At 37.8% G+C, this 20,239-nt stretch overlaps 1 protein-coding gene across 6 annotated transcripts in view; it reads left to right on the top strand.

Annotated features, from left to right (window-relative positions):
• The window catches only part of ATF2 (activating transcription factor 2), a 47,795-nt gene that overhangs the window by 17,952 nt on the left and 9,604 nt on the right, over positions 1-20,239 (top strand). For 5 of the 6 annotated variants that reach the window (XM_040069257.2, XM_040069259.2, XM_040069261.2 and 2 more), the window contains exons 8-12: positions 3,320-3,498; positions 3,816-3,930; positions 4,109-4,195; positions 15,551-15,700; positions 17,500-17,706. In XM_040069257.2, the coding sequence (XP_039925191.1) occupies positions 3,320-3,498; positions 3,816-3,930; positions 4,109-4,195; positions 15,551-15,700; positions 17,500-17,706 (738 nt within the window). The remainder of the gene's footprint in view (positions 1-3,319; positions 3,499-3,815; positions 3,931-4,108; positions 4,196-15,550; positions 15,701-17,499; positions 17,707-20,239) is intronic. The other variant, XM_040069263.1, reaches the window with a different exon arrangement.

The following is a 20,239-nucleotide window of genomic DNA, read 5'->3' as shown; positions in this document are numbered from 1 at the left end:
AAAGAAGGGATTTTTTCAGGGCATACCTGTTTGTAAATTGTATGTGCCACTGTAACCGTTTTGTTGGCTGCATATATTTTAGTGGCCTTAAATGATTACAGTCTATTAATGTATGTGAAAGGCAGTTCTAATTTTCCTTGTAGATGTCAAAAGAATTCCTTGGAGACTCTTAAAAAAGGTATGCTTAATTATTTTCCTAGTTTTCTGAGAATTCCTGTTAGGCTTCGGTAAGAGTTGATACTTTGCTTTGAATGGACTGAGATATCATTAGAAGTATATAAAGTCTTTAAGCCCTAAAGTAATAATAAGGGCTTTCAAACATTATAGTTGTTTATTAACGGTACTTTAAAAGGGCAACCCTCAGCAGAGTTTTAAAAGTTGCTTAGTTGTTGCCAAGTAGCTAATTGCCTAACTTAATTATTTTAAAACCAGTTGTTTTCTTAGAGTAATAATCAAAATACTGTATTGGTTCCAGCCCTCTACATTTCTATATAAAGAATTTTATGTATTTTTGATAGCATTAGAAAGTTTGCATGAAATTTGCTGTTAGATAGCAAATACTTGCGAATATGCACATCTGAGAACACTTAAAGTACCTATCCTGTTCTGTAGTTTCCCATTCAGTGGGTTTTAGTTTCAGTAGGACTTAGAGGATTCGGAGAAGTCCTTTTAACAAGCCTAGTTTAAGCCACCTTTGGGTGGGCTTAAACTTCTGTCCTGTAAGGAAATGTAGGTCACTTTCACCTAATCTTATGACTGCAAATTCAACTCTATTTTTCTTGTTCTTTAGCAGAATATATTTACAATGTATATATATAAATGAAATTTATATTTCATTAGTGCAATGCATTAGTGATCAATTACACTGTTGGGCCTATGGCTTTGTTTTCATATGCTTATAACATGTCAGTTTCCCTTGAAGCCATACTTAAATCTGCAGCTTATGTTTTTGCCACGTTGTTAAAATAACTGGCACTTGCATGCATTTATCAGTGTAGCAAAGAGTTAGCGTAAAAAGGAAGTTGAAAATACTTTTTCAGCTGTATAAACACACTCGTGAGTAAACATTGTTCTTTTTTAATGGCTGAAGATCATTTCTGATCTTTTAAACAGAGCAAAAATGCCATCTTTAATAGCACAGAAACAATTGTATGTGAGGTTTCTATTTTCAGAATTTTACGGATTTATTTCAGAGTTTTGTACTTTAATCTTTGACTGTTCCTGAAATCTGATTTCCATAGAACCCTGTGTTTAAAAATTTCAGATTGCCCTTTTCCTGATAGGTGTTCAGGCCAGGGAGAGGTCCAGTTTTACAGTAAGTATTTATTAGAAAATGCATTAATTAAGCTCCTCTTATGAACAGCAAAGAGGTATTGACAGAGTGCCATCACTTACTTGCTCACTTGTACGTAGTTACCTGCTCGCAGCAGCAGCTGGGAGCCCAATCCCAGCTGCTTGCCCAGAGGTAGGAGGTGGCACTGACACTCCAGTGGCTTCTAGGCAGGGTTCAGAACGTGCTCAGTCAGGCTGGCTGGGACTCTGAGCAGCCTGATCTAGTGAAAGATGTTCCTAGCCATGACAGAAGGGCTGGACTGGAATGGTCTCTAAAGGTCACTTCCAGCTCCAGGCAGTCTGTGATCCTGTGAAAGTCTTTCCAAGGGTCCATTCTTTATCAAGTGTACATATAATCTTGTAGTCTTCGTTCGTGTATTAGAACCACCATGATTTTGCATGTTGCCTGAATCGTGCAGCTTGTCCATGCTAGCACACAGATTCAGCTGGTGTTCTGAATTCCCCACAGTCAAGCAGTTCAGTCTCATTTATGTTTTCCCTGTGACTCTTGAATAAGATCTGTAAGTTGTTATACCAAATTCTTTATTTGCAAAGAAGTGTTTAATCCAACAAGATGATTGGGCTTCTTTTTGTTTGTTTCAACAATTCTGTACTGGTTGTCTTCTTTTTATGAGTGCTCACCTGTAGTGCGAAGTGCAGTGTTCAAATATTATACCTCAGATTGATAATAAAACAATTTCACTTTCCTCAGCACAGCTCACTGCTATTCTCCAAAAACTCTCATTCACTGTAAATAGTCTTTTAGGTCCCTTGGGAAAAATTGTGAACAAGCTAGTGAATCCTGATGACAAATCTAGCCTCTGAGCTTTTGAAGGGAGAAAATTTCTTCATCTAAAGTCTTTTCTTTTGTAAAGCCCACAGTTTGCCAGCAAGTGTACAGTTCTGTGAGTTCTTCAGAGGATCTCACACATTTGTGCATTAATATACAAAAAGGCAATCAATCTGCTAAGAGACCTGAAACTTTACTACTTAAAGCTTTGTGGATGAATTTTCATAAATGAAGCTTCATTCAAAGGAAATAATAATCATACAGTGCAGTCTGTATGAGACAGGTATAGAGATGTTCTATTTTAATTACGGTTTACCAGCAGAGCAGCTAAAGTTTGCTGGTCTTAAGAATGTGATTTTATGTGTCACTGATTGCAGTAGCCATTGTCAAAAGAATAACTTGAAAAAAAGCCTAAAGGTAAATTTGAAGTCTGGCAATATCAGGGGTTTCCTGAGAAGGAAGGCACCGGTTATAGTAAGGCCTTTCTGGATTTTCAGAAGCAGTGAATACAGGTACAGTGCTCAATTGATAACGTGCTTTACCTGATTGCTAAGCTAAGGGCTATAGGCATTTCTGTGCTTTTTATTTGCACCTAAGAAAGTTTAATTTCTGTACTCAAATAATTTTTTCTCCATTGGGATATGCATATATTTTGCAGAGCTCTGAATGTAACATTCCAAGTACTTTTATCACTCTAGCTAGAGAGTTAGAGATACAGGCTCAAAAAAATATTTTTGTCGTTTTTACTGAACCGTAAATGTCTTGTTTCTCTTGTTTAAATCCAGAACAATGGACTGAAACAGAAATGTACATAAGGAGACCATAAAACATTTTCCTTATTCGGAGTGTGGGTAAACATGATGGTGCTGGTAGTGCCATGGGTTTCTTGGGGGAAAAAAAAAAATTAAAATCGGATCAAATCTGAATTAGAAGTAATAGAAGTAATGGTAGCCTTAGCATAAATTGAGCCAGGTTTGTCATAAAACTAAAATCACTGTTGTTGAAACAATTTTACTTTGGTGGTTTAAATGATTAATCCAGAGGGGGTTTTTGAATATTTTTAATTGTATAACTGATTCTATTTGCATAATGTTGCGGAAATTCTGATTTGTTCCATCAAACTGCATTCATTTAACAGTTGTAATTAGTGGTCTGTAATTGTATTTTGCGAACTGATGAAGCTTTATTTTTCCTCAGGAAGTGTCGCTGCCGCAGACTGCACAGCCTACATCAACAATAGTTCGTCCAGCATCGCTACAGGTTCCTAATGTACTGCTTACAAGTTCTGACTCAAGTGTTATTATTCAGCAGGCAATACCATCACCAACTTCCAGTACTGTTATCACCCAAGCTCCATCATCTAACAGACCAATAGTGTAAGTTACATAAATCTTAATAAAACATTTTCTTGCAGAATTTCAAAGTCTGATTTACTTTCAGTTATTGTTTCTGCAGTAAATATGTGAATTTGAGATGCTTTGGTGTAATGTGGTGCTTTACTACACATGAAACATTGGACTTCCACTACATGTGAGATATAATGCCATGTTCTCCGCATCACTAAGTTCATATTTTTAATCTCCAAATAAATATTGCATTACACCTGTAAAGAAACAAAGCAATTTAAAATAATATGTAAACTTGTTCTCTTCTCTGGATAAGTTTTCTTTTATATAGTTCATTCCTTTTTCAGTCCAGTTCCAGGTCCTTTTCCTCTGCTGTTACATCTTCCTAATGGACAAACCATGCCTGTTGCTATTCCTGCATCTATCACAAATTCTAATGTGCATGTCCCTGCTGCAGTTCCAGTAAGTAAGCATGATGCTATATTAATTTGAAAGTGGAGCAGATTTGCATAAGTGCAGCATAGAACTTAGTTTTAAGCACCTTGATAGCTGTTTTGGCTTCAGAGGGTAGTGCTGTCAAATGCTCTCTGTTATGATAACATACTCAGGTTTTCTTCATTTTTATACTTTATCTGGTCAGCTTGTTAGACCTGTCACCATGGTGCCTAGTATCCCAGGAATCCCAGGGCCTTCCTCCCCACAGCCAGTGCAGTCTGAGGCTAAATTGGTAAGTGAAAAACTCCATTATTCCTCAAGAAGAATAACTTGAGAAATTAATTAAATTCTATTGCTTTTAAAAACAGCTTTAGTTTTCTTTTATTAGTCTAAATTCTGCAAGTACAAATTTAATAAAAACAGAAAAATAACAGCTGCATTTATTTTACAGTTCTTTCCAATTCCAGCCTATGTTAGTTTTGTTCTTAATGGCCATTTTGATCTTATTTTTTGGTAATTCTTTTAAATAAACTAAATTTCTCACTAAACTCCTTCTTACTTCTTGTATCAGAGGATCAGAAGTGCTAGCTGGGAGAAAGACAAGATTAGTAGCATGTGAACATTTCCTTCAGAGAAGCAGAATGTTTCTTCCCAAAAGAATGATATTACTTAAAAAACTAAGAAAAATACGGTTTTTTAAAATGATTTTAGAATCTCAACTGAATATAGTCTCTCTGGCAAGAGTTTTGCAATTAGATATGTAGTACTTATGTAGTTAACAAATTATTCTGTGTGGAGGTTGTTTCTGTTGTATTGGGGGGAGATGAGAATTATTTGGAAAATGTCTAAAATGAGAAAAATTGGTTCTGTTCTTGTTCGATTGAGAGGGCTGTTCTTTTTACTTAATATTAGTGACCATTTATGGTGATAGTTCGAATTAATCAATTTATTGAAATATTTTGTGCAGCATTAGGCAGTTGCTTCTCTTTTTTTCTGTCTTGTTTGTTCCAACTGTTCTAAAGCAATAGAAATTCTATTATTAAACAATAATTAACCCATGTATATATTTACAAGATGCCTTCATAAACAGTGTCTATCCTGTGAAAGTGTTCCTTTTCCTTCAGCTCTTACTTTGTGCTAAAAGAGAATCAGGAACACCTGATTCTAGGTAAAATACATTTTTCTGCATTGATACTGGTAAGTGGGAGGATGCCCTTAACATTCTTAGATACCTCATTTCTCATGATCTAAACCTGTGGGTTTTCTTTTCTTACCTGTTTTTCTCTTCTCAGGCCACAATATGAAAAACAGTGAGTCTGGTTTTTCTGGAGTAAAGGGATTCCAGTAGAGTGAGCACACCTAGACCACATTGACCAAATACTGAAACTACTGTGGAGAGGTGCATTGACTGCTTAGTGCTGTCAGGTCTTCCTTCATTTCCCTGCTCTGTTGAACACAGTGACTTTTGGAATAGTATACAGGAGGACATAAGGGAGGAAGGTCTGTTTCTGTGCATCCTTGCCCCGCTAGGAATGGGAAAAGGAATCTTTTAATACCTCAGAAAATACTTAAATGTAACTAGCTCTTACAAAATCAATTTAGCTTAAATCCAGGAGAGAAGAATCTAAAGAAAGTGAAAACAAGAACTGTTTTCTCAGAAACTGAACATGTTTTAGAGTCAGGAGACTCATGCTCTGAATTCTGTTTGAAAATCAGGAGGAATTAGTTCCAAGTGATTTTTTTTAGATGGGCAAGAAATTAGGTTTTTAAGGTTATTACTGAGTGATTTGTTCTTAGAATGATTTAAAGGTGGGAAGGAAATTCATGTGTGTGGTGAAGACTTTGATCTCACGTTGCAAGAAGCAATCACTCAAATGCAAAGGAAAACAAAGATCATTAGACTTAAAATTTAACAGTCTCATTAGCCTTCTCGTTACAATTTAGCTAATATATGCACTTCAGTGATTGCTTGTCTTTTTTTTTAAGTGAGACTGTAAAAAGGGTATTTGCAGTATTTCCTTCCCTTGTTGTTTAATATGAGGAATGAGCAGAATTCAAGAATATCAGAATTATGTATATTTCTTACTCTCATTTACTTTTATATAGTGCCTATTCACAAAAATGAAAAACTTAATTTCTTATCCCTCTGAAAGTAAAAGCAATTTAATGAGAAACTTAATGTTTATGTAGAAGAAGCCTCCAAGAGTAAGGCTAATTCACTGTGCCATGGGATACATTGTTGGCAGATATGTGATGGTTTATTAACTGCAAAGTACAATTTAATTTTTCAAATTTAAATCTTTGTGATACCAAACCCTTTCCTTTCATGTCTCTCTTAAAAAAAATTTGCTTGCTGCATACTAAATTCTGTGAAGGTCTGCTAAGCAGGGTTTTTTTTCACCTGTGTTCCTGATTAAGCCAACAGAAGACAATATTTAGTTTTACAGCTCCCTTTTCATTTTGTTAATAGTTCACATTTAATGTTGAAATATAAGCTATTACACTAAAATTTAACAAATTAACAGTGTATGTTTCGTGTCTTAATGGGATACTGCAATTTATGGGTTTATTGGTATGGTTAAGTTGGCTGAACACTGGGAACACGTCCTGTGTCCTTTTGCCTATTATGGCCACATTTCTTCTTCATGTGGGGAGGCAGCTGTGAAGGGCAGAGGAGTCCAGGACATCCTTTAAGAAGTAAATCATAAAGGTGCAGGAGCAGGCTGTCCCCACGTGCTGAAAGATGAGCCAGCAGTGAAGATTGGCCTGGCTGAAGGGAGAGCCTTGGCTGGAACACAGGAGAAAAAGGGAAGTGTGTGACCTGTGGAAGGAGGGGCAGGCAACTCAGAAGGACTGTTAGGAAGTTATGCAGGGCCAAAGCCAGCTGAAACTTAACCTGGTTACTGCTGTAAAAGACAACTAAATATACTTCTGTAAGTACATCTGCAACAAAAGGAGGTCTAAGGACAGTGTCCATCCTCTATTGGATATGGGGGAAACATAGTGACAAAGGATGAGCCATAAGCAGAAGTAATTTAAGCCTTTTTTTGCTTCAGTCTTTAATAGTAAGACTAGTTCCTCTCTGGGTACCCAGTCCCTTGAGCTGGAAGACAGGCATATGGAGGAGAGCAAAGCCTCTGTAATGCAACCTGCTACAGCACTAAGACACACCGAAGGTTATGGGGCTGGATGGGATCCCAGGGGTACTGAGAGAGCTAGGGAGGAAGCTCAGCAAAGCCACTTTAAATCATTTACCAGCAGCCCTGACTAACTGGGGAGGTCTCAGCTGACCAGAGGTCAGTAAATACGATGCTCATCTTCAGGAAGGGGTGGAAGGAGGATCCAGGGAACTGCAGGCCTGTTGGTTTGACCTTTGGTGGTGAGGAAGGTCGTGGAGCAGGTGATCTTGATCATCGTAGTGCACACAGAACACCCAGGACAGCCAGGATCAGATCTAGCCAGTGTGGATCTGTGACAGGCAGGCTGCTTGACTGACCTGCTTGGCTTCTGTGACAAGGTGACCTACTCAGTGGATGAGGAAAATGCTGTTGGTGTTGTCTGCATGGACTTTACTAAAGCCTTTGACAGTGTTTGCCACAGCATTCTCCAGGGAAACTGCTCATGGTGTAGACAGACATAGTCTGCTGGGTAAAAAAAACTGGCTGGATGGCTGAGTCCAAAAAGTGGTGGTAAATGGAGTTAAGTCCAGGTGGTGGCCAGTTACAGGTGGTGTTCCCCAGGGCTCAGTGTTGGGGCCATTCTGCTTAGGATCTTTATCAACGGTCGGGATGAGGAAACGTGGTGCTCCCTCAGTCAGTTTGTCAACGGCAGCAAGCCGAGCAAAAGTGTTAGTCTGCAGAAGGGTAGGAAGGCTCTGCAGAGGGATCTGGACAGGCTGAATCAGTGGGCTGAGGCCATGTGTATGAGGTTCTCCGTGCTGAAACACCGGGTCCTGCACTTGAGTCACAACAACCCCAGACAGAGCCACGGGCTGCAGGCAGGGTGGCTGCAATGCTGCTTGTTGCAAAAGGACCTGGGCATGCTGGTCAGCAGCTGGCTTGGTGTGAGCCAAGGTGGCCAAGAAAGGCGGTGGCATTGTGGCTTGTATCAGAGTCAGCAATAGTGTGACCAGCAGGACCAGGGCAAGGACTGTTCTCTGTACTTGGCAGTGGTGAAGACACCTTGAGTCCCGAGTTCGGTTCTGGGCCCTTCACTGGGGAGACAGACACTGACGTGCCGGAGCATGTCCAGAGAAGGGCAGTGGAGCAGTGAAGGGTCTAGAGAGAAAGTCCTTTGAAGAGTGGCTGAGGGACCTGGGGCTCTTTAGCCTGGAGACAAAGAAGCTCAGGGGGGACCTTCTTGCTCTCTACAGCTGCCTGAAAGGAGGCTGTAGCCAGGTGGGACTTGGCCTCTTCTAAATAGCCAGTTGATAGAACGAGAGAAAACAGCCTCAAGTTGCACCAGAGTAGGTTTAGATTGGATATTTAAGAAAGATTTCTTCTCGGAAAGGGTTGTCAAGTATTGGAACAGCCTGCCCAGGGAAGTGGTGAAGTCACCATCCCTGGAGGTGTTTAAATGACATGGACATGTAACACTTAGGGCCATGGTTTAGTGGTGGACTTGGCAGTTCTGGGTTAATGGTCAGACTTGATCTTAAAGGTCTTTTACAGCCCAAACAATTCCGTGAACCTAAAAAGTCTATCAGCATGGTATTCTTTGTGTGTTTTGAACAAAAAGCCAGGTGAAGAGGTGAAGCTGTGATGTTCCCTTTACAACATTCCCAGGAGTATAGGTATTTGGATTTGTTTTGCTGTTGCTTTATTTTTCACTTACTATTTGAGGAAAGTTTTTGTTGTTCTTTATAGAAGGACCTTGCGGTCTCAGATTTTTTTCATATTGCATTATAAAATGTAAGAATAGAATATGTAGCAAATACAAAAAGAGTGCAGAAGTAGATTCCTAACTAACTTCCCTAACTTCCTTGGATATTTAAGTAAGCGTGATACTGTATGGGATGTAGAGTTTGGAAAGTTAACATGGTTTATTTTTATTTGTATCTCCGAAGGGTTTTATTGTACCTGGTTTTGGCAGTTGTGTTTTGAACCTCTCCTGTTTTAAAAGACCATACTTGCTGTTAGTGTTCTGCATTTTCTGCTATTGTGCCACAAAACTATTTCAAGGTACTCTAAGTTGACACAGATGTAGTAACTTCAGAGATTGGGTAAAATTCCTGAAGAACCGTTTGTAGTAAATTTAATGTGAAATAGCACCAAGTTGTTGCATTGTTTTCAGTTCTAGACCTGTCCTGTGTAGGAAGGTACAGCTCTTTTTTCCAGATCAAATACCTGGCGCAAACCAGGCACTTTTGTGCTTTGGGCCTTTGCAGAGGCGATTTCTGCATTTTTCAAGGAGCTAACACATTTTAGAGTTTTATAGTAAGAAAAGAACTTTATGCTCTGATTTCATTCCTCATTGCAATTATTCATTTCACTCTTACTTGCTTACAAAAGTCTGCTGTTGTGTAGACTTTTTTTAAAAGTGAACGTGAGAAGTAGTTAGATAAGTCAGATTAGAGACTGTAGTGCTTTTGTTTCCTGATGCTCTGACATTTAAATATGAATTTTAGTAACTTTATTTCTATATTTTTATTAACACGAGAACAACACATTTTTATTTTGATCAATACCTGTTGTTCCCTTACGAGTTGCCAATTGTACAAAGAAGAAATGTATTTCTTCTTTATAAGTTTGTGAATGAACTTTAGTAAAACAAATTGATGTTTTCATTTCTAAAATCTAAAATTTAAAATAACTGGCAGGAGACACCTTTGGTAATGGACATTGGATGCCTTCTTATAGCATAGTTAAATTTTTTCTTCAGCTGTCCTAGTTGTAAAACCTTTTAAGGATAAAGGAACTAAGGTACTTGCTGAGAATTTTTTCCTACAATGGACAGCTTTTGGAGATTTCTTACCTTTGTAAATAGTCTCTCTTACGGCATTTGAAAGGGGTTTTTTATTAGGGTTTCCAAGATTAATGCACAATAATCAAAACTGTGTATTTATTTCTATGTTTGATTAAGTTTTCAGTCCTTCAGCATGGCAGTTTTGGTTCTTGATGCAAAATGAGTTGCTGAGATGTCACCTCTAGAACTCTGTTCTTTGCTGAAATGGTCTTTTCTCTGGTTACTGCCTGATATTAAAAGATTGTATGAATTCCACAGAAAACAGTTGTATGTGGGAACAGGTTCACTGAGTGAAATAGCAGATGGAAAAATGTATACCAACTGCAAGGACAAATAACTGGGAGGAAAAAATAGTCATAAAAGGAAGGAATACATAAAAGTGATGACAAATTTTAAAATTGTCTCTGCAGTGAGCCAAATCCTTATGATTGGTGGCATTATTTCAAGAGGCTTTAAACTCAAGTAGTTGACATTAAGTGAAAGAGTGCATAATCTTAGGGTCTCTTTCACTACAGAAACATACACAGTGTTTTATCTGTTTCAGTGCTGTGGAAGAATTCCATTAAATCAGACTGCATTTTAATTTTATTGCACCAATATTGAATTTGTAGTAGTGAACAGAGCTGGTCCATTCACACCTGTGAAAGGCGCTGTTACCATAGTTTTGAACATTCTTGGATCCTTTTTCTCTACTGCTTGTAGAACTGGAGTGAAAAATGACTAGCGAATTTATTCAGACACAAGTTTGTCTTTTATTGCTATTATTTTGAAAATATTCTTACATCTTACAGCAAGAATGACATTCAGTAGGAGTAAAATTGAGTTTCTGATTTCTGTGTCACAGTTAATATAAATTGTCAGTTTTTCTGACATGATTCCATGTTTGTCAGTATGCTAAAGAAAGTAACTTTCACATACTTAAGTAAAATCACACGTATGTCAGTTTTGTGGTATTTTAGAGAGGCTTAAAATAGATGCAATAACTGTCTTTAAAAAAGAAACCAAAACCAAGAAACAACAAAAATCTCAAAACCCCAAAAAACCCTTCCTCACTAAGATGAGGAGGCATGATTCTAAATAACTGTAGGATTGCTTTTGATGTTTTTATGAGAAGATCTGTAATTGTATGCTTTCTTTGTATGAAACATGAGCCTTGAATTGCAGCTGTAAAGCATCCTTTTGGAGTGTGCAGCTTGTGGGTGCAAACTTAGCATTCAGACTCTTCAGCATGGATTGCAGAAGTTTCTGAAGAATTTCAGAATTGCTTTGATATGGAATATTTCCCTCGGTCTCCTCCTTCCCATGCAAAACTTTTTGTCACAATCTGAAAAATACCTTGCACTCAGTAGGCAACCAGTAGACTTTTTGCAGGAGGTTTCTACTGAGAAGTGACAGAGGGCAGCTTGGCAAATGTTCAGGAACCGACATTAGCTTGCTGGAGCCCGGCATGGGACCTTGTGTTCAGCAGAATTCTTCTGACCTGTCTCTCTGCATGCCGAGCTAATCAGCAAACACCTAATGAGCCTGCTCTAAAGGAACAGACCCTCTCACAACCTACTTCATTTTCATATGTTCTCTGGGGGTGGAGAGACAAGACTTCATAAGGACTGATGATGCTGCAAAGACCACAATAATGATAATTAACTTGCTGAATTTAGAAGATTATGCTGTTAATTAGTTGCGAAATAAAGATAAGTAATAGAGGAGCAGATGGTAGGATAACACCCAGGAGAAGGAGGGTTATTACTCTGATGAGCTTTTGTGGCAGATATGAAATATGGATCTAAGTTTTTCACAAATTGTTTTTGGAGTATATTATCTTGTTTCTGTGAGCTCTTGATGGAATGAACTAGTCCTACCGAATTTTGACAGATGTGGTGAGGATTTGTTTTCAAGGATATACATGAATGATAAAACCTCGCTAATCAAGATTTTAAAAGCTATTAACCTATCTGAAAATACCAGTTTTAGTTGACCTATAACCAAACAGTATCAAAAAACGTGGGTTATCATCAAGTTTCCCTGCATAAAAATGCTTATATGCATTTATTCTAATATATGTTTCTGTATTCTTGATTGTTAAAAATGAGATTATCATTGAATTTGGGGTAACCGTCTCCCTACTCACAAGAATCACAACATATGTATGGTATTACCTTTTAAAATATGAAAGCTATTAAACACACGAACTAGAGATCTCCTTGTCAGAATCTGTGAGTATTCCTCAAATTTTCACATTATGTTTGTATTTGTGGATAATTTAATCCTAACTACTTTAATTTCAATTTTTAAACTTTGTAATACGAATATATAAATCTAATTATTTCCTATTCTTGTTTTCATAGTACATTACATTTAACAATGTAATTCTCCAAAGGAGTTTGTTTATTTATGAATTTACAGGATATAATGTTTAAATGTTAGCATTACGGTAAGCAAAGTCAAGTCCAGCTTTGTTTGCACGTCCCAGTACAAACTCATCAGTTACCGTAATGGACAAAACAGACTCATCTTGAGGATATCAATTTCACTTATCACCAATCACATCTGACTAGGATAATACACCCCAAACTTAAAAACACCTCCCCCACCTTTCTTCCTGGGCTAAACTCTACCTCCTGCCCCTCAGCAGGAAGGGGTAATGGTGGTTATGGTCGGTTCCTTAGACATCTCTGCTTGGGGCAGACTCCTCTCACTCTTCACAGAATGACAGCACGGGCCAAGTTGGAAGGGAGCACAATGGTCATCTGGTCTAACTCCCCTGTTCCAGCAGGACCATCCTGGAGCACATGACACAGGGCTGCATGCAGCGAGTTCTTGGCTGTCTCCAGCGAGGGAAGCCTCCCATCCTCTCTGTGCACTGTGTTCCAGTGCTCACTCACCTGCACAGTCGAGTTCTCCTTTACGTTCAGCTGGAACTTCCTGTGCATCAGGTCCTGCCATTGCCTTTGTCCTATTGCTCGGCACCACTGAGCAGAGCCTGGCTTCAGTCTGTTCACCCCCCCACCTTCAGATACTCCCGGACACTGCTGAGGTCCCCTCTCAGTCGTCTCTTCTCAAGGCTGAACAGGCTCAGCTCCCTCCAACTCTGCTCGGGTCTGTCCTGGAGCCAGCTGCTCTGTCGGACAAGGAGGGAGCTTCTGGCAGCGGCTCACAGGAGCCACCCCTGCCGCCCCACCCCTGCACAAAACCTTGCCATGCACACCCAATGGACATAATTTTTGAGATGGTAACTTGAAACTCTCCTAGTATGATAGCTTGAAAGAAAAGAGAGCATACTTTTTAACTTGTTGAAGAGTTGATTTGTACTTTCACTACTGTCTTGATTAGGACTGATGAAAGTGTCGCAACCTGCCTAAACAGCAAGTTATGATAAAAGAAATACTTCTAAAGTAATTCAAGTCATAAGTGAAAATACACTGCAAAAAATCTTAATGTTCTACATGTTAATAACACGCAGAAAGGTTATTGTCATATTGGGGTTAAATACTTGCTAGTTTCTTTAAAAATACGGTTTTTTAAGTTTTTAAGAACTGACTTGGATGTGATGTGTTCCCCTGGTAGTCCTGGTGGTGGTTGTGTAGAAAATTTTGGATTTTAGACAACAATTAGTTAAAGAGAGAGAGAGGAATCAACTTTGCAGTTGTTGCAGGTAGATCATTGAGTTTGGTGTTAGTAATTTTAGTTAGACAGTTAGAAAATGCTTGGGCCTGCTGGAAGGGACTGATATTTTTTCGTTAGCTTGTTTTTCAGAGGAGAATTAGGAAAGTACAAATCAATTCTTGAGTTTAATGAAATTGTTAACTACCTAAGGGCTTTCAGAGTGCTGTACATACACTAAAAATTATGGACGTATTTTCTTAAAAATTTGTCATCCTGCCCTAATGTTTGCAACTATCCTCAATTTTTGTTGTTGAAGTTGAGCACTGGGGAAACCGCAGAAAATTTGGTTTGTGTAATTTTCTGAAGTGTCTTCTTCATTCTGGTCAACTTAGGAAGTTGATCTAATAAATGAGGTGAGGAACAGGTCATTTAGCTGTTGGGATTAGCTCTCAGTTTTCACATGCACTTGAATGGTTCCAATCTGGTATAATGTGCTGCTAATTCAATCCAGAGCAATCACAACAGAACAGACTTAGCACAGGAGTCGCTAGCTAAAGGTTCCTCAATAGCAAGCCAGTAGAGGAGTGTTGGAGTTTCTTGGTTCTCTTTGTAGTCCTCAGTTAGGATACCCACTGGGGCTGGTTATGTGTTACCAAATCCATGTGGTTGATGGTAACTTGCCGTATTTCAGACCTGAACATTTTCTGCAGTTCTGGCAGAGGTAATCTGCACATCTGTTGTTTTAATTGTAGTAAAGGATCAAGGAAAGCCTGTCATGGAAGGTAGGAGAGAGCTATTCCTATATTCCAGGGACTTAATTGTTAGGAGACACTGGATACTGCAGTTTATAGAGAATACCTTCATAAATAGGTGCAAAGTTTTTGGTTTATTCTGAGCTGGCCAAATGCTGCCTCTCTCTAGTATTCTTAAAAGGTTCTATTAATGTTAGTTTGTGGGTGACACTTTGTTCTTATTTCAAACTACGATGTTATCAGAATTTCCACAAACTTACATGTTTATGTCATTGATCTTTTCTTAAACTTGTGTTGGATTCTTAGAAAATCCTGTGCTCAGCAGAAAAACATTTTTTAACGCTGTTGGTCTAGTAAGGTGAATTCTTCAGTAAAACCAAGAAATTATACAGTATTCATGGAATTTTAAGAAAGTATCTGGGATTGCAAGCAGTTGTATCTGCTGAAATTGGACACTTTCTCACTTAAGATTAAGAAATAATTTTAAATAAAATGTATTCTATTACAGTTTTAATAGGTTTTTCCAGAACCTGGATGAAGTATTTTTCAACAGGAAGTCGATAAAATGCTTTAAAATCGTCTGTGGGGTGTATTACATACAGCTGAACTTGCACATTACTGTTCTTTGTAGTGGCTGGGTGCAATAAAGGAAGAACATCAAACCTTTTAGCAGTTTTTTATTGCAGAGTAGCATGCTGTAGTAGTTATCTTGCATATTTCTACATGAATAATCTTTACATATAACCTGAAGCTTCTTAGTATTTCATACATCATTAAGATGTTTCAGCAAAGATCTTGGCTTTTATCTAATTATCCATAGAAAGGATTGCAGAGATGAGTATTTGTAAAGATCGTGAATTAGCAGAGGCATAGCAAGCTGTTTAGAAATGAAAGAGAACACCAGAATTTTTAAAATGGAAGGATGTTATGTTCTGGTTGTTACCTTTGTTCCTTCATGTGTCATATTTACTCTTCTGGTGCTGCCAGTTTCAGCAACTGTTTCTGGCCTTGTACTCATCTGTTTGTGGGCACAGTTCACTACAGATGAGACTTTCTGTTAACTTCTCCATACACTTTACCATCCTTCCCTTTCTGGGATCTTATGTAAACCTCATTGCTGTTGTGATGTCTGCAGGAATTTACCCCTTATTTTTAGGCAATGTCTAGGTCACAGTTGAAAGCCTGTTTCTTTCTAAAAAGAAACAACTGTTTAAGAATTGGAGTTCCTGTTTCCACAGTGGAATTAACTGCTTATATAAATGATTAATCATTCAAATTAGCAAGATAGAATATTTCTTTTCTTTTTCTTCTTTATTTTCTGCTTTCAGAGATTGAAAGCAGCCTTGACCCAGCAGCACCCTCAGGTAACAAATGGAGATACTGCCAAGGGACATGCGAGTGGGTTGGTTAGGACTCAGTCAGAGGAACCACGACCACAGTCACTACAACAGCCTGCGACTTCAACAACTGAAACACCGGTATGACAAGGGTGGACATGTGCTTCCTACCTCCTCCTCTTATTTTGCAAATACTTTTTTTTTTCCTATACTCTTGGTTTGTAAAGTAGATATTAACAGACTTCTCTTTTAGTCAATAGCGCTGCAGCAGTAAAATGTTTACAGGTCTTACATGTTCTTAAAAACTTCTAAAATCTATTATCCGAGATGATGATTTCAAAATGGGTAGTATCTGTCTGCTCAAATGTAGAACCAAGTCCTGATTTCTGGAGTTCATTGGTAGGAGATTCTGTGGTAGCTGAAATTTTTACAGCTGGTCAGTATATATATTTGAAAAAATAAGTGCTTTTATTTTGTGTTTCTGTTGCATCTGTTTTACATTTATTATATTTTATATCATAAATGCGCTTAAAAATTTGTCTTTTTTGTATCCGGTATCATGCTTATGTTAATTTGCTTGAAGGATGTTTTCTGGGCTGCCACAGAAAGAGTTTCAGCTGTGTCATCAAGTGTACTTCATCATCTCAGGCTCTGGAATGGGGGGCTCTGGTTTTAGGTGTGATTTGTTGTCCCTTTGGTGTGATAGATCAGAACAGGGGAGTCAGACTGGAAGTGGGCATGCCGCTGGAAGAAAGATACACTTCCTGGTGAATCCTGGTGGATTGCAGCTGTTCTGTTTCTAAAAAACTCTTAGAATGTGTTTTTAAAATGCTTTTAAAAATCTCAGAGTTATTTTCAGAATTTGTAGTGTAATACTAATTTTATAAAAGCTACATACCTGGCCCAGAACTGACAGGACTTAAATCTGCAGTGAAAGCCTCATATTTTTACACTGGCCAATGAAATCAAATAATGTATCAAAACAAACATGTTTGGAACAGAACAGAGGAAAAAAGTGACCCATCATCAAAGCATCTCTATCTTAAGGATGCTGTTTCCCCATACTGCCTTGAGTTTGTTTTTTTTAAAGAATATTTTCATAATATCGCATAGCAGAATTTTCAAGATGAAAATTGCTGTTTGATTGTTTTAGAGTTGTTTTACAATTAGTATTAATCAAAAATAGCAAGTATTTCATTCTTAAAACAATGATTTGAGTTCCATGTTGTGGGTTTTTTTAAATTCTTAGCTTTTAGAATTAATGCCACATTGATATGCCAGCTTATACATGTTTGAGGTTTTTAATTTAAAAATAAAACTTTCTTGCTGTGCTAGGTTGAATGTCATGTGGACAGTTACGTTCTATCTTACCCCTTTAAAGGATTTTAAGATCCATTATATTGTTACTATGTTTCATTAAATCTTTGCCTAGGGTCTGTATACAACTGTGAAATGAGTAGAATGTATAATTTAAAGTATTGAAGTATTTTGATACTGTCATGTCATATGGGTAGATTAAGGGAAATTGTTATTCAGTGGTGGGGAACACATCAACAAGTAGGAAATTGCTGTCTGGAGATCCAGGGATCAAGGAGTCTCAGCACTGCCAGCGTTTGTCAGACAGCTTGTGCCTAGTGGGCATAAGCAGTTGTGTCATTTTTCAGTTGTGACTAGGTGTGTGGGAAGAGTCAAAAATAGAAAATTCATTTCCTACTAAATGTAGTTTGAAAGCTATTTTGGATGTAATATGTTAATGTAAGATGATCAGGAGTGCAAGTACGTGTAAAAGTTCTAAAAACATCACTGTAGAGTTACAAGGGCCCAGCTTTGAAAAAAAATACGTGTAACCTGAATGTATTTAGAAATGGCCCTGAATGCTTTTCTCAAGATGTGATGACTATTTATACCAGTGCTGTAGGTTAAACCATGACTCTTTGCAGGCATCACCAGCTCAGCCTACGCCACAAACACCAAATACAGGCGGTCGGCGAAGAAGAGCTGCCAATGAAGACCCTGATGAGAAAAGGAGAAAGTTCCTGGAGAGAAACCGGGCTGCTGCTTCCAGGTGCCGGCAGAAACGGAAAGTCTGGGTGCAGTCACTGGAGAAAAAAGCTGAGGACCTGAGCTCACTAAACGGCCAGTTACAGGTATATTTCTTATTTCAAGGGAAAATTAATAAGTTTTTTTGTTCTTACATAGTGATCCTTGATTAGCGGAGCTTAAAACTTCGCATGAAATCTGAAATATAAACGGTTTTATACCTGGTGGCTCAGCTCAGGCTTAAAATTCAGAGCTAGTTGCATAGAGCACTAAAATTAGAGGATAAGAGCATACTCATATTTCAAGATGTGTAGATTTAAGGATCATACCCTTCTATCCCTTTGTTCCATTTGAAGTAATTTTTGGACTATGATGATAAACTAAGATGACAAGATGTGTTGGAATAAACACTTAGGAGCAAAGTAATAGTCTTACCTTGAACACATCGTGCTCTTCATTTGTATCACAGCCTGGTTGTTTTTGAGTAAGTTTTGGTTCTTATTTCCTTTGATTCTTTTTAACTTCACTCTTTTTCCTTTAAAGTGAGTGTAATGTTGGTGAAAGGTGCCAGGTTGACATCAGTGGATACTGAGGGCCTCTTTTGTCCACAGAATGATTACGGCAGTGGCAGTGCGAATTTTTACCACCACTGCCTAAATCCTATAAAGATGAGGTGTGCTGTAAGAGGGTAGGGCCAGTGTATGTTGCAGGTCACTTTTCCACCTCATCTGATATTAGAAAGTTGTCATGTGAATGTACTTTTCCCCCGTAGAACAATCCATGACCCTTTTGTTTAAACTACTATTAAATGTTAAAGCATACTTTCCTAATGTTTTCCAGCAGCACATAAAAAATTGGCACAAATTATTGTTTTCAAAAGTCTAAAAGCTTCATTTTGAACATAGCTGAAAAAAAACTATATAATTCCTAAATGAAGCATTCATTTAGAAACTGCAGTGAGATGTATTTTGATATGTTAAAGTGTCACTTTTATTTCTTCATCTGAGCTGTTCACTGAGTCAAATTCACAGATCATCATCTTCCTATGAAAACTCACATCTCGTGCTGTTCGGTATAGAAAACATCACAATTTCATCAACAGGAAAGTAGGGCATGTCGAGGTTGTTTTTTATCATGTAATCAAAATTAGAGTGTATCAGTCATCTTCATGTTTGTGCCTTTAAAAATACTCAGCATTCTAGACCCTGAAATGTAAAAGATTCCTGCCTAAGAACACACCATGAAATGGTTTCCTGTGTTCCAGGAGTCATGACATCGTGCACAAGCATTAGTTAAATTTCTTGCAAATATATATTCTTCTCATACCTGTTCACAGTCTTTAGACATACTCATTTAATGCACAGTTCTCACTTAAGTCCATTAATTACATAATTATATGTAGCACTGTAGATTAAATAATCAAAGAAATGAGTGAAGGAGGATGAAAAAAATCAGCCCGTTTTTTAGTGAAAGTAATGTTTGGTGTCATGTGAACTGCCTTTCACATACATACCAAGTTTTATAACTTAAAAACCACCAGTTTTTAAAAACTTAAAAACAAAAGGTTTCCAAGTGTTAAGTCAGTAATAGTGAATTCAAGAAAGATTTTCTTACAGTCTAGCAAAAGCAAAACTGTTAACTGTAAAGAATAGAGCCACTTGAAAAGAACATTGGATATCAGACAAATAATTACACTGTACTTCATGTGAAAACATTAATCAGTCCTATATTTCCACAATAATAATTTGACAGGCTAACACAGCTGATCAGCAGCAGGCAGTAATGACCCATGATTACTTACTTTAATAGAAAATTTAATAAATTTGGAGTTTTGCCTTAATGCAGATATATAGACTGTGTTTGGGTTAGTAGTTCATATTTTGTTTAATGTCTAAGTGGCCTGCTCAGCTGAAGTTACTAAGATGTCACATTTCCAAAAGCAGGCTCATACAGAAATGCCCGCATTGCATTTGCTTCATGTAACAATTCTGACTCCTTTCAGTGCTGTTACTGGCTTTCTGGTAATGTCTGTGTCAGAGATTCTAATGTCACTGTGAAGGTTTTTAAGACTGGAAGCTCACTAGGAGTACATATGGATTTTGAAGAGATTTACTTGGTTGATGTATTTATTTTGTTCTGTAGGTTAACTTTTACCAAATTCTTCTTTTAGATGCTTGAAGGTAACTTCATTTTTAAGCAGTATTTTCCAAGTGTTTGCTTAAGGGAAAAAAATCCTTCTATTACCTCACTGGTAACATATATATGTTAGATAGGCTGTCGTTATTATAGGCTCTGCTGTGTAAATTTTTTTCATGCTTCCAACATTTTGGAGTTTATTTACTGTTTTGATTTTTGAGGACTGTGTTTTCTATTAATTGTTGACTTGTTTACTGATCTTAAATTTTATTCACCACCTTGTGTGACTTCTGTGCCTTGCACAGTCCTACAGAGTATGGGAAGGTATTCACAATGTCTACAGTGGCCGCTGAGCCCCATTGCAGGATCAGGTGCCAAAGTGCATTATACATTCTGTATTTGGTCCCTGTTGCTTTAATAGTCTTAGAGGGTGAAGCTCTGGAAGAGTGGCCTGTGTTCCTCATGAGGTCACAGTAGGTTTTCAGTGAGCAGTAATCAAGTGAT

The sequence above is a fragment of the Hirundo rustica genome, chromosome 7 (assembly GCF_015227805.2).
Source record: "Hirundo rustica isolate bHirRus1 chromosome 7, bHirRus1.pri.v3, whole genome shotgun sequence".
NCBI classification, from domain to species: domain Eukaryota; kingdom Metazoa; phylum Chordata; class Aves; order Passeriformes; family Hirundinidae; genus Hirundo; species Hirundo rustica.
This window is presented reverse-complemented; position numbering and strand designations above follow the sequence as displayed.